The 15,361-nt window shown below is 36.1% G+C and overlaps 2 protein-coding genes across 3 annotated transcripts in view; one reads left to right on the top strand and one right to left on the bottom strand.

The window, feature by feature from the left end:
* Cad99c (cadherin 99C) overlaps positions 1–15,361 on the top strand; it is a 205,953-nt gene that overhangs the window by 32,320 nt on the left and 158,272 nt on the right. The gene's annotated exons all lie outside the window — the stretch shown is intronic.
* LOC143145982 (uncharacterized protein C15orf61) lies at positions 4,208–8,466 on the bottom strand. Its single transcript, XM_076309884.1, has 5 exons — positions 8,361–8,466; positions 7,833–8,154; positions 6,609–6,901; positions 4,643–4,886; positions 4,208–4,426 (listed from the first exon to the last, which is right to left on the bottom strand). The coding sequence occupies exons 3-5, from the start codon at positions 6,708–6,710 to the stop codon at positions 4,299–4,301; spliced, it is 474 nt and encodes a 157-aa protein (XP_076165999.1). The 5' UTR covers positions 6,711–6,901; positions 7,833–8,154; positions 8,361–8,466; the 3' UTR covers positions 4,208–4,298.

The raw sequence follows: 15,361 nt of genomic DNA, 5'->3' as shown, positions 1-15,361 counted from the left end.
CTTTCTGTTTCTTTCTGTTTCTTTCTGTTTCTTTCTGTTTCTTTCTGTTTCTTTCTGTTTCTTTCTGTTTCTTTCTGTTTCTTTCTGTTTTTTTCTGTTTCTGAATTTCTTCCTTTTAATATTTCTGTTAGAAACCTTCGTGACAGTTTGAAGTTTCTTTTTAATTATGGATCATCTGTTACATCTTGCAAAAGACGTAACAAATGTGATCCAAGTGTCGAGGGTTTATGTACGTGCACTAAGTCAATTGCGAGCTGTGTTAAATTGAAAACCTTCCCTTGTAAATTCCACCTTTCTTCGTTTCGAATTTATTTATTTTTGAAGGATTGGAATTGCCGCGTAATTACAAAAGTTTCAAAAGCACAAACCATAATTAGAAAGTTGTACCTCTGTTTCGTATAATTATTACACGAGACCGGCTAGAGAGACCCAACAGGCACGATATTAATTAAAAGCTCTGGATGGTGCTCTTAATTAGTACCGATCCCATGCAAGGTTAGTTTCAGGCGGATTGCAAATTATATGTAACGTAACCGCTAACGCTCGCGTGTTGTACCCGATGAAAATGAAATTCCGCGATCTAGCATCGTATTCAATTATAATGTAAGTCCATACGTAATTTATGTTTCTTTAACGAAGTTCCATGTTTGATGATTTTCCCACGGAGAACATTGTCGTAAGTTACGGATATAGCTGTAATATATCAAATATTTAAAAATACAAATAAACTAAAATTAAATAAATCAACTAAATATAAGTATTACAAACGATTCCATAGAAACAGTATTCTAGAAACACGTCCAAATTTAAATTTTATCAATGTAAATCAATGTTGTTCCTGCTGAAAAGAAAATAGTGTCCAGGTGGTACTATACATATCTAAACAAGGATCTCTAAATTGAGAAAATAACATCCTCACGATATAAGCAATAAAATTTCTCCCTTTGTTGCAATATTTTTCTCATTTACTCGTTCTGATGCAAAAAATCCTCTTCGGTTAAAAATTCACCAATTATCCATAGTTGCTCGTAGCTGGTTAATTTATTCGCTCAATAATTTATTCGTTTCATACGACGATGAAAACGTCCATCCTGTCGTTAATTCGATGTTTTGTTATTATTATTTACCGGTGCACCGACATCGAGCAACAATCACGATGCAAATCCACCGTGCGGTAGATTCTATTACGCGATGCGCTTATTATCGTTATCGCCGCGAAGAAGGAAGCTACGCTTCTCTCGACTTCATAACGATGCTCGAAGGGATGCTTGCTCGAGATCCTATGATTTCCGATAGCGGTCTTCTACCCCAGTGTTTCTCAAACTTTTCCGATCGTGGTACAATTGCACGAATCACGCCATTCACAAAGTCAGAATTTTTCGGATTATTTCTCTATTTGTCAATTGAAAATCTATTGGAACGATTTTAATTAAAATTTTACTATATTATGCTGTATATATCAGGGAATAAAATATGCTATCATCTTGTTCAATGGGGGTAAATATTAAACAGTAGAAGAATAAAATTCAGTTGTATATTTACTAGAAGAAATCAAGGAATAAAATATGCTATCTTGTCCAATGAGGGTAAATATTAAACACTAGAAAAATAAAATTCAGTTGTATATTTACTAGAAGAAACTTTCGGCCAAGTGAAATGTAAAATACAAGCTACGTAATATTGAAAATTGTTTTTCGAGAGATTCAATCGTAGAAGACCTTCAAAAAATATATCTATGTATTCTCTCTCGTTGATAAAATGCGTGTATTTCATGGTAGAACGCCACATTGCAACCTCCTCGTCTCAGCGGTTCAACGAGGTCGGATTTATCAAACAACTGATAAAACTACGAGCTGTTACGTACGAATATTTACGACACGTTATATTTTCACAATTTCACAACAGAGTACGTTCAATCGTGAAGAACACTTCAGATCGTTTCAAAAGGTAACGTCTTTCCCCTCAACCGAATACAATGCTTTCGTGTACTGGCTAGTTGATAGTACGATTCCAGATATCCCGATAATCAAGTGAGGATGGCTCGCCACTATGCAATGGATGGCAAAAGATCGACGATCGGGTTTTGGAAAGGTTGAAAGGTACGGGTCAGTGAAAGTCTTGGATCATTACGAGCGGTTGACACAGGTTGAGTGAAAGGCACCTGCTAATTAATATTTTTATTCTCCTCCTACCGAGAAAGTTACGTTTCCCTCTATTAATCGCTACCGAGTACGTAGCTGCACGCAGGAATCGCGTGTCAGAGCTATCGGAACTGCAGAAAGCTGTGCCACAAAATAGCAACTGCAACGGTTTTTAACGACATTATGTAATTTCACGGTTTGATGCGGACTCGGTGCTTTTTGCACGCATACCTTAAAAGTCCAACTATTTGCAAGAAATGTTGATCGGCCGTTAACCTCATCCAGCCGTAGAAAAATGAGTGTTTTATAAATGTAGGTTGGTTGCACACTGCAAACGTAGACGGTGTACACGTTGCGACACAAAGTAAGAGGGCGAGGGCCTCGAAGACCCTGACGATTCAGGTTAGGTGTTTGTAAATTGCGATGTACCGTCACCTGGGATTATCCAACGATCACGTCTTCGAATATTCGAACTGATTTACTTTTTAAACAAATTATTCGTTACTTTGATACCTGGGTGACTATTATGCAGTCTAGAGGGCATATATAGTAATAGTATAGCTTTTCTGTTCTCTTGGGCCAGATTAACGCGATCTGACTAAGAATATAAACTTACAGAGAGTAACGTGAAAAATATAAAGTCGAATATTAAGCGAATTCTTCGTTACTTTGATATTTGAATGACTATTATGCAGTCTAGAGTGCATATATAGTAATAGTATAGCTTTTCTGTTCTCTTGGGTAAAATTAACGCGATCTGACTAAGAATATAAACTTACAGAGAGTAACGTGAAAAATATAAAGCCGAATATACATTAGGGTCACTATGGTAGACATTAAACATTCTTCGAAGTAACGTGCGATTATCAAAATAACTAATTCGGTATAGGGAGCTGCACTTACTCGATACATGTATTTCTATCTCGATTTCTGTGCGATAGGAGTCTGTGAAAGTCGAGTTCAATACTTTGATTCGTATTGAACTACCAAAGATTCGCACAGAGATTCGTTGTTTCTAGTAAAAGGGTTAGCTAGTCGATGGAAACATTCTCGATATCTCTCCTCCTACGACTATGTAACTTCTTTATTCTGTCATCGTTTTACATTAAAAAATAGTGTAGTGTTAAGGTATAGGCAAACGTGGATTTGTTTAACTACGTCAGTAGATGGAACCCTTGTCCTCGAGTAGCAAAAGTATCAAAGTACGAAAGATTGTACGTTGTTTCTAGTGAAAGGGTTAGCAAGTCGATGGAAACATTCTTGATATGTCTTCTCCTGCGACTGAGACTTCAAGATCGACTTAGTAAGCTCGATAAGATGCGATTGAGTATTTGCACGTAGTGTGCTAATATTCTCAAAGGACCATCCTCGTCAAGGGACGAACGAATTTTTCCATATCGATTCGAACTCCACAGCTCGAGAACCACCAAGTCGATTCTAGTCAGGGATCACCTCGACATCTACAAACGATCTATCTAATTAATTAACGGATCCACGGTTCCGTGGTTTCGCATATAGATATCGTGCTGGCTACTCGAAACTTGTGGTCTTTTTATGAAAAAGACTTGAATGACTTCTTTATTCGGTCATTTACATCGAAAAATGGTGCGGTGTTAAGGTGTAGGCAAACGTGGATTTGTTTGACTACGTTAGTAGATGAAACTCTTGTCCTCGAGTAGCAAAAGTATTAAAGTACCAAAGATTCGTTGTTTGTAGTCAAAGGATTAGCAAGTCGATGGTAACATTCTCGATATCTCTCTTCCTACGACTATGTAACTTCTTCATTTAGTCATCGACCTGGTCGCCAATTAATGCACTGGAATATTTTTGCACTCCAATTTTTCTAATTTTCAAGATAAACTTTATAACCTAAGATGGAAAATATGCTTTGCAAAATATACAGAAACATAAGATCCAAATTGAGACTACGATTTATTCTTATTTTCGAGTCAGATCTCTCCTAGGTTCTCAGTTTCCGTGTAAAAGAACGAATCGAGCGCAAAGGGTTAAATTACCAAAGATTCGCACAGAGAGGCAAATAGTTATATGAAAAAATTCTCGATATGTCTCCTCCTGCGACTACGTAACATCTTTATTCGGTAATCGTTTTACATCGAAAAATAGTATATTGTTAAGCTACAGCCAAAGATAGATCCGTCAGTACATGGAACCCTTGTCCTCGGGTAGCAAGAAGTAGATCGTCACGTCCCCTTGGGCCGTTCTCACTACCTCCTGGTGTCTGATCAACAATATCGCCGCCAGTCCGTACATCAACGTTGGTATACCTGAAACGTACCACACACGGGACACGAATTAACCAACGATCAATTATCCGGCTCGCCCGAGACACCTTGGCTATTTACAGATCGAAAAAGTGTCAATGAAAACGAGACACTCCGATCGTGGAAGGACAATGATATCGCCTCGGTGTGTACATTTTTTTTTCCTTTTTTTTCCCTCTCTCTTACACAGCGACACAGTACGCAATGGAGCACACGTACCAAGGTTCAGGAGCTTGATCGCCTTGAAGAATTTGTCCTCGTTGGTGAGGTCCTGCCGCGGCCTTTTCGTGCAGTGATACTTAATGTACGGAAAGCAGCCGGTTCTAAGTACGTGGTAATTGCTGTTCCCTATCGGCCAATTGAAGTGGGACATCCCTCTTTGATCGTTCACGACGTCGGCATACTTCACGAAATACGACGTCCATGGTGGCTCGTTCGTTTGCAGCAGATACCTCGTTAAGACCTGTTTGTACCGTAACGACACCGACTCACTTTGTATTGTGTATACTCTCATGTACATCTGTTCGACGAATCCCTCTGTCCCTTTCAAACGCGAAAGGGTACCGTGTGTACCGTTACTCTAACGCAACGCGCGTTGTTTAACCGAATTATCGATACAGTCGAGGGATCTTGAGGTAAGGGACACCTCGAAACCGCGTGCACCGCGTTTCTTTCGATTCGCAATGGACGATCGACTGGACTCGCGACAATTCTCACGGTTATCGGTTGTCGGGGTCATTTTAATGGAAACCGGATGGTCTTCGAGATGGGTGTTCTTGCGTGATGGTGACACGTCGATTGATACTATAACGAGGAGCAGCTTGGCTAGCAATGGGAAGATCGAGGCATTTTTGTTCCTCGAGTGAAAGATTACTTGAATTTGATGCTTCCCTTGGGTCGTTTTTGACCCGTTGCGTCCTCACAGTATAGTGTTTCATTAGAACTAGGTTTCTTTGTAATTAAATTTAACACGATAGGTGTTATTCGATGCTCTTGTGTTTAATTAGTCCTCTACTGTTTCTTTATAATTCAGTTTCTTTATAATTAAATTTCTTTGTAATTAAATTTATTACAATAGGTGTTATTCGATGCTCTTGTATTTAATTAGTCCATTTGTATTATTGGATTGTTCGGAAAGTCATTTCGCTTTCCAAAATGGGAAATGTATGATTTAATAAAATGTTTCTACATTTAAAAAAAATCGTGTTTCATTTTCACCAAAAAACAACGAAATGACTTTCCGAATAACCCAATATACTTTATCAAGAACTTAGCTGAAGTTCTAGAAGAACTAAGAAAATTAGCAAACCTTCTACAACCTAGTTTAATATTGGGTGGTTCGGAAAGTTATTTCGTTTTTCAAAATGGGGAATATGTAATTTAATAAAATGTTTGTACACTCTAAAAAAATCGTGTTTTATTTCTACCAGAAAAAACGAAATGACTTTCCAAACAACTCAGTAAGTAAAGAATAGTTAAAAATTTGGTAAGTTTAGCAAGGAATGATAACTTAATGAGTGGAGACAATGTGGTTCTTGCAAAGCTCTTGGTTATTAATAAGTATATGTATGTATACTTGTGTATTGTCCGTGAGAAGTAAATTATTATTCTATTGTATCTCTATCTGACGTTGAAAGTCCAACAAAATGAACTGAAAACTAATATAGAGAGAAAATTTGCGAGCATTGTAAAATGTTTCGTTTGACGAGTAAAGAAATAAAAATATTCCAAGCGACGAATCTCTTTTATTGTAAAATATTAACGATAAAACATAGTTTGTAATATTACCGATAATTATGATCAAATATACTAAGATTAGTATTATTATTTATTACAAACTATGTTTTATTATTAATATTTTACAATCTTAGTATATTCGATCATAGTTATCAGTAATATTACAAACTATCTTTTATTATTAATATTTTACAATAAAAGAGATTCGTCGCTTGGAATATTGTTATTTCTTCACTCTGCCGAATAACGTAATATAATATTAAAAAAACTAGAGTACAATGTTAGAAGAGTCTTTACATTTCTGTACATTTTTTACACAAAGTGTAAATAATCAGTGGCTTTATTTTTCATAATTCGAGAACAGTGACCTTCAAGTACCTACAAAGCTGCTTCCCAGTATAGCAAATCGACCAACGATTAAAAATGTTATAAGAGTAGAAAAACTTGCCTCCGATGCCAACGGTTTCTTTTTTTTCGAAACAATCCTCGCCCAAGTACCATTTGCACGAACGACAATTGTGCGTTCAGCGAGCAATACTTTCAGAATCATTCGATGATCTTTATCCGGGCTGTGAAGATTCAATTCGTTGCTGGAAATTCCATTTTTTATCTGCCTGTGACGATCATCTCCATTCACACCGAATACTTCTTCTTCTTTTTTTCAACGAACAATAGTTGAATATTTTTGGAAAATTTCCACGATTTCTCGCGCAGAAGTGCACTCACAGGGACTGGATGCACCTGCAACCCAGAGAAGTATGCCACGCGCTATATACGTAACGATGAGTTTTAACATGGAATATCAGCAAGCATTCGAAGCACAGCAGGCTCACGGGTGTTCTCGCGATACTCTTTATTTTGCCTTTCTAAAATAAACGCGTAGAGTCTGCTGCACGAAATGTCAAGGTTAACGAGGTTCAATTCGATCAACTAACGGAAAATCGTTTCGAAGTAGGTTTCGGCACGCTCTTTCACGTTCACGGACCGTGAAAAGACATTGAATCGTAATCAATTGCACTTGCATGGACAATTAGTTCGTTTTTTCTGTCAACGATTAGTCAAGTATTACGTTTCGTAACATTATCGAAAGTACAATACTTTCATCACATTCGTCTCGATTACAATCATAATTGTTCGTCGAATATTTAAATGTATAAAGTTTTAAGTATATTCTGGTCTTAGAATGTATTCTGATTGTGCAAATCAAATTGCAATTATGCAAATATTTGTAACTGTTTCGAATATTGATCTCTATCATTTGACTCGAATTCCTTGAGTTTACTGATCTTTTTTTCAGATAACTTTTCGTTGTAAAGTTTATTCTCTATTTCCGATTTAGTATCGAAACAAAATTTAGTGTATTTATTAGATTGATCGAGTGTCTTTCTGAAGTCACTGTATGTACCCTTGTATAAAGTATTTTAGTATGAAAGATGTTGTCAAACAATTTGCTGCATTTATAAACAATGTAATGATTTAAATCGTATGCTATTCAGTTCTATCGTTTTATTTCACTGTTCTGAGAAAAACAGCAAAGCATTTTGATATAAATGTTATATTTATTAAATGAATAAGAGTGAACAAAAACTTCTGTTACGATAATTGCTTGGTTTTCTTTTTTGTAATTTCGCGGTTATTTCACGAGTTTTGCAACGACAGCGCTGTTACTCACTTTTCGACGCATGCGCAGTACACTCGGGTACCGAAGAACCTCGCACAACGTGATCTTCGATCCTTGATGCTTCGTAATACGTAACTTTAACCGTTCGTTGCACGTGCTTTTATCCAAGTGCACTTCAAGTATCTCCAATGCTGCGTGTGTGTCTATAGAGATATGGAATACACGTCCATCGATTGCACGTATCACGAAACAAACGTGTACCGAGTGGTTCGTGATATTACTGGGTCACGAGTCGTGAAATAGGTTCTGGCGCTACCGTCGAGTCTATTGACTCGGGCAGAAGATTCAATGCCAGAGCAAGCAACGTTTTATTCTAATAACAGATAACGTATAAAATTAACAATTAATTACTTGTACTCGTATCTATACTTATTTACAGGATATTTTGTTTGTATAAATTTTGTTTGTATATTCGAGTTCAATCTATTAGGCTTCGAAGTAAAATAGTTTTACTTGCGTCGAGTTTCAAAAATAAATATTTGTAACCGTTTCGAAATAATGCGTTTTTAGATAATTTACCTCTAGTCGATATTTTCATTTCCACTATTATTCCATTTTTCCTTCACACATTCTCAATGACGAGTGTCTTCCATGTATACTTTTATTATTGTTATTACGTTTGATGGATGTTATTATTTCCTCATTTCCGAACTACTCGTGATTTTGGGTCACAATGAATGTCAATACATCAGCCCATTAAACGTAACGGTATTGATGTCATATTTCCAGTGGCACTCAATATACTTTAGAGAAATAGAAAATGTATAAGATGTACGTGGAATTGAATTGATAGAATTTTTGTAGAAGATAAATTAATAGATTTTTATTTCATAAAAGTTAATTATAACACAGAATATATAATTTATTATTTAAACTGATCCTGGGATGTATTGTATTATAAGTTTGGTTATATCAAGAACTTTATGTTTTGAACAACTTTTTGGACATTGTAATCTTATATATAAAAGTTATGAACTGTGTTTGGGATGTAGATAATTATTGACATTTTGTAATCCCAAATTACACAATTTTGTGGGAATATTAAAATGTAAAAAAACATCCTTGTATTGATTGTGATAAGTACAGGTAATTTGGATGAACATGACATTGATACATAAGGTATAGAAAATAGCTAAAGATTACAACAGTGAAATAATGCGTTATTGACATTTACTACATAGATACTAGGTGGTATACTTAATATGATTTACTAGGACAGTAACATTAACACCATTGCTATATTTGAAAAAAGTCTGCCAGCAAAGCTTCATTTTGACTCTTTTATACATAATATAAGAGAATGTTATTGTTGAATTTGTTTTAATCTCCATTACAATATTACAAGAGAAAGTATATGCTCCCACTTAAATAGATATAATAATTTAAACAAGAGAATATACAATTAATCTATTTAATACCTGCGTAGCATTGAAAATTACATTTCTTAAGAAATTAACTAATCTTCCAATTGTAAATAAAATACGATTTTACATACTACTAATGCATATTCATTTTGCTTTATTTTAAGATACTCCAGATAATTGATACCAGTAGAATGATTACTTTCTTCTAACTTTCAACGTCACGCTTCAAACACAGTGTTTGCGAAGAAATTTAAGACTAATTAAGATCGTTACGAAGATAACTGAGTAACAAACGATGAATAAAACGGACTAGTTCTAGTGTAGAATATATTTAATGTCGTGTTCTTTTCACTGCGTATATAATGGTTCTAGTAGTTCTTTAAATCCATTAAATTGGTATCTAAGATGTAAAAAAGTCATTGTAGATATGGAAAGTACAGAGTTTGAAATTCAGAGTCGACTTCTAGCATCGATTAAATCTGTATGTACTAAATAATAATGTTTGATAAATATTGAAGGGTTTCCCTAAGTTTATCAATCGTTGAGTTATTATTAGCTTTGGCATGTACAACCGTGTAATAAAAACAAAAGAGTAGAACCGCTATTTCTTAACAATTACATTCTCTATCCTTTCAATTCGAAATTATACTATCGGTAAGCAATTTTAAATCGATTGCTTCTTTCGAAAATCTTAATACACCTTAAATGTTTACATCAACTCGATTTCTAACGAGATCGGCTGTTTCCTAATTATTCCTGTTTTTCTTTGTTTCAGGTAAGTTCGTCCATGCGGTTGTGCGTGAGTAATAATCCTTGCTTCTACCTGTACTCTCGTGAAAATGATCAGCAACGAGCCTTACCGTCCTTTAATTCCAACGAGCGTTCAGGTTTAGAACCACTAGAATTCGTGTAGCGTTACCACGCCCAAGATCGTTTACACGTATAACGTATCGCGTCGACTTGCATAGCGCGTTATAAATTACAGTGATTTTTACTAACGGCGTTTCGAGTTACAATTATTTACATAACTACGGCCACATTCCTACCCCGGTATTAAGGAACGTCGTTGTTGGTTCAAGTTGACCCAACGACATTGAGCCCTACGTTTAATTTCATCAGAGATAAATCATTTTTTTTTTTTTAAGTAACATTGACTCAGGTTGATGCAATGTTGCTGCTTTGGTATATCATAAGAATAATTATATTAAATATTTATTTAGAATTATAGTTATTACTTTCAGATTAGAATAAAGATAATAGAAAGTATATTAATATATTTCCACTTACTATAAGTAGAAACACTAGAAATTGATAAACGATCGCGAAAGAAAGGAAATTAATTATTTTATGTAACTAATGCTGTATAAAAAAAATGAAAGATTCTTTCGAAGGACGTGCCAAAAGCACAAAAATTAATTTAAACTTCTCCTTTTTACCAACCATTGTTCCAAAGTAGTTTCTTTCCTCCAATAACTTAGTGTCTGTATATACTAATTCGTTAAAACAATATAAACTATAAATAATTTAGCAGTGTGTAGGTTTAATTGGGGATTCGAAATCCTTTTTAGAAGGGATACGAGTAAATGAGCAAACGATACGCTTGTGTCTCACTGGTGTAATATTACCAGCATCTTTTATCTGGCCGACAGAGTTGTCCCTCGAGGTGCGTGTTTATACGAAATTAAAGTCGTGCCATCTTAAAGTATCTAACTTGGACACTGTCTTCTTTCGTGGGTGTTTCCACGCAGAGTTATGTCACGATACTCGTTACTAGAGATCTGAGGCGGAGTAATATGATTTTCAGCTCACTGTCGTATCTTAATAGAATTATTTACACACACGGTGAAGTATATATAAAAAGTCTGTGAATTCGAAAATGAATTTAGCCTAGAAATATTTTAAGAGCGCCAAAGATTCCGAAAGAAGAATTGGTCGCAGAGAACGAAAAAAGTTTCGCAACGATTAATTGTATTTGTGTGTTACAATTTTCTCAAAATATGAAACTTTTTCCTTTCTATAATAGTTTTCGAAGGGTTTGCAACTTCAAATGTTCAAGTTATTATACGAAATTAAATTTTTATCAATTTCACGATACATGTATGCACACTTAACAGGACTTTGTACTTATCAATAAGACAGGTAATCATACTTATCGATATTTGTTTATTCCATTCTTCATTTATTCGGAAGGATACATATATACACACTTAACAGGACTTTGTACTTATCAATAGGACAGGTAATCATACCTATCGATATTTGTTTATTCCATTCTTCGTTTATTCGGAAGGAAAGAATTCATTCCAAACGCAATTGTTGTCAAAATGGCAACTAATTCTACCGATTCGAGCACACTGAGATCACGAATAGGTACGTGTGGAAAATTTCGCACGTAAAAAGAAAGTAGAGTCTTTGGTAACGTTTCGAAGCGGTGAGACAAGACACAATGTAGCGGAACTTGCTCCCGCTATCTTGTGACGACACTCTCGTGCTACGGGTTTCCGTGTGCCTTTGTGAAAGAACTCTGAATACCTTCTGAATGTAGACAGTAGACTGGCAGCAGACACTGAAAGAACCATCACCGTATCATATTGGATTACATTGATGTGCTAATTCGGGTCGAGGAGCAGGAAACGTTTAGTCTGCTACGGGCACACCCACTTGCGATCGCATCGAAGCCAAGTAGACCGGATTTCGATGAAATTGGAATTACTCTTATCTTCAGGATTCGTTAATCGCGAGGGTACGGTACATCCACGTGCACGACAAAGCAGGATCGGCGTGAAAACGGGACCACTTTGGCGTTATCAGGAACATGGGTATACAATCGCGACGTTATCCTAAAAATGGCTATGGAACTATGAAATACTGCCTACGAATTTAAACTGATCTCGAATGTGAAGTGTAGTTTGTGAAATATTTGAAGTAGAACTTTTGCAATTTTATTTACAAGATTGAACGTGACGTATATTCTACTTACCGAGATTAACTGTGAATGTAAAATACAATTTACAAATTTACTAGAGACCAATCCAGATTAAACTCAATTATGAAACACTGTCTACGAATTCAAATTAATCTCGAATGTGAAATACAGTTTACGAAGTTGGCGATTTATGTTGATTGGAAACTTGAACGGTGAACGCATTTATTATAATTCTTCTCTCCTTGAATTGACATAGCTGTTGCACGAAGCATTTTTTATCATTCATAATTACACCCGTGGATTAACTTCGTTCGAAAATTTTGCATAAATACGGTTTATATTTCTGGGATAGTCTATTTTCGTGGATTTACACTTCATCTTTATAAATAAAATCTTACGCAACACGCCAACCCTTGCAGAAGTATATGCACGTTGCACACGCGAGGTACCATCACCGAGTACGAGCTGCGCGATGTTGGCAACGCGTTACTTATTTCGATGGGAGTCTACGATTTTCACAAGATAAATGACGCAACGGCCATCTGCCTCGTCGGTTGGACTGGCTCCTTCATTATGCGCGACGCATGTACGCACACGGATTCGCATAACCGTGTAAAATTTCAAATCGCAAGTGCTGGGACACGTACGGAGGACGGTTAACGGTACCCTAAAAATGACTCGCGAGTTAGAACTAACCGAGATTAACTTTGAATGTATAGTAAATATAATTTACAAATTTAGACCAACCCAGATTAAAGTCAACTGTGAATCATGGTCTACGAATCCAAACTGATCTCGAATGTGAAGTACACTTTGTGAAATATTTGAAGCAGAACTTTTGAAATTTTATTTACAAGATTGAACGTGACGTATATTCTACAAAGAAAATGGTATTTTTGGCTCATATACATACACACCTCTACTAAGGTACTAAGGTTATAGAAATAAATTTTTGTAGGAGCTAATTTTATCTGTATCGAAAATAAATCAAATCAAGAGGATAGAATGTGGAATTGGTTTTATGACTTAGATGTAGTGAGGTATGAGTATGAATGCATATGGTCGAGCAATGGCATCAATTGTGATGTACAGTGATGGGATGTTTGTTTCATTTGCGAGAGGACTATATAGTGGTAAGAATGTTCGATGATTGCTATAGAGAGTCAGTTGTGAGAGGTAAATAAGAGAGCACACAGCGAGTGTACAATAAAAGTGAGAGCACACAGCGAATAAGAAACTAAGTAACTTAGTGCCAGATATATAATAAAATAATAATATCAGTCCAGATTGATCATTATTAATAACTTTGTATGTATTCTTTCCAATCAATTAATATAAAATACATTCAGTAATAGTACATCTAACGTCTAATTTACTCCCAGATAAAGATTACAGAATTAAACGTTACTTATTTCGATTTCAAAAGCAATAAATATTGAAGGCGAAGCTCTGTTAATTCTCATTCGATGCGAAATAAATACTAGAAATGTTTACATTTTTTCTTCGAAACGTACAGGTGAAAGTTGTGCCAACAACCCCAGTTGAAGAGTCCACGAGTAAACGATCACTCGTATGTTCTTCTTTCCCCGAGCCTCGATACACGCTCGTGCATCGTTAAAATTGAACTTCAATCGAGAGTCGTAGAAACACAATTTAATCTACGGCCAGGTTCGTTTGTTTCAATCACGAATGACCCACTGAGCTCGAAATTGGCTGCAATTTATCCCGCGATGTTAACTGCGGGTAACCATTAGAACAGGACGCGGCAGAGCTCGTACGACTATCCAACTCGGAACTTTCTCCGTGATTAAGAACGCGAATTCGTTTCTAGTTCCTTTCCTCGTTTGTTGTATAGCCCGACGGTGAATAATCGCGGTCGTTTAGTGCTTTCTAACGATTATATCCGAGATGTTCGTTCGGCCCGGTGTTCGCGTACGAGTTGCAACGCGGTACGTAGGGTCGGACGTTCATTACCATAATTCAAAATCCGTCTTTGGAAATTATCGCAGGGAATTTTTCTACGAGTGACCGCTCGGTCGATTAGTTGGAGAAGTGGAAATATTAGTAGATAGAGAATAGAGGAGTGGAAATATTTAGTAGATAGAAAATAGAGAAGTAGAAACGGGAGAACGCGACCAGACGTGTAGATGCATAATGAAATTTGTTGGCGAGGATTTAATGACCGCTACGGTCATTGGATTTAATTTCCACAGTCGAGAAGTGGAAATATTTAGTAGATAGAAAATAGAGGAGTGGAAATATTTAGTAGATAGAAAATAGAGAAGTGGAAATATTTAGTAGATAGAAAATAGAGGAATGGAAATATTTAGTAGATAGAAACTAGAGAAGTGGAAATATTTAGTAGATAGAGAATAGAGGAGTGGAAATATTTAGTAGATAGAAAATAGAGAAGTGAAAATATTTAGTAGATAGAAAATAGAGAAGTGGAAATATTTAATAGATAGAAAATAGAGAAGTAGAAACATTTAGTAGATAGAAAGTAGAGAAGTGGAAACATTTAGTAGATAGAAAATAGAGAAGTAGAAACGGGGGAACGCGATCAGACGTGTAGATGGTAGGGTACTTGACGATGAAAATGTTCGTTTGCATAATGAAATTTGTTGGCGAGGATTTAATGATCGCTACGCCGGCCGGATGACGGTGGATCTTTTTGTTGGGCCTTGCGGTATCGCGAATCAGTGCGGTCGGCGGTTTAATGCGACGAAAGAATCGTTGGCAGATTTAGTTTCTTTACCGCTGTCTCTTCTCGTGCCCCTTCGCTCCGTTCCCTTCTTTTGTTCGGGTTCGCGGAGACGGCAGGCTGCACTTCAGCCGTGTACTGTTTTTTTTTCTTTTTTTTTTTTTAAGTATAACCTTTCTTCAATTTTACACGGGTAGGGGTCTCCGCGAGCCCGTGACGGGTCGTTACCTTCCGGTTCGATGGACCGTGCAATTTTGTCGATCGACATTCGCGTAGATGAAATTCTACGTACCCTTCGATATACCTGATTCTCGAACCGGTCTTCTTTTGGTTGCACTTTGCGGAGAATAGTAACTACTCTCGGTCTATAGAGTCTATAAAAGTGTGTGATAAAATTTTGGATCTATTGAAATTAATTTTAATTTTCATTTGATTGAGAAACTTTTATTATTCATTTTCTAAATTAAGTACGTGCTCGATATTCGTTCCAAATGTTGCGCGAGAAGTAGAAATATTTAGTAATAGAAAT

This window comes from Ptiloglossa arizonensis, chromosome 4, assembly GCF_051014685.1.
Source record: "Ptiloglossa arizonensis isolate GNS036 chromosome 4, iyPtiAriz1_principal, whole genome shotgun sequence".
In the NCBI taxonomy this organism is placed as follows: domain Eukaryota; kingdom Metazoa; phylum Arthropoda; class Insecta; order Hymenoptera; family Colletidae; genus Ptiloglossa; species Ptiloglossa arizonensis.
Note: the sequence above shows the minus strand (reverse complement) of the source record. Positions and strands in the feature narration are given on the sequence as shown.

Bases quoted from the DNA above. Each gene is read 5' to 3' on its own strand.
- LOC143145982 (XM_076309884.1), bottom strand. From the start codon at position 6,710: ATGATTCTGAAAGTATTGCTCGCTGAACGCACAATTGTCGTTCGTGCA. The intron at 4,887-6,608 runs GCAAGTTTTTCT...CGGTACAAACAG, and splicing joins AGAAACCGTTGGCATCGGAG to GTCTTAACGAGGTATCTGCT. The intron at 4,427-4,642 runs GTACGTGTGCTC...GGTACGTTTCAG, and splicing joins GATCAAGCTCCTGAACCTTG to GTATACCAACGTTGATGTAC.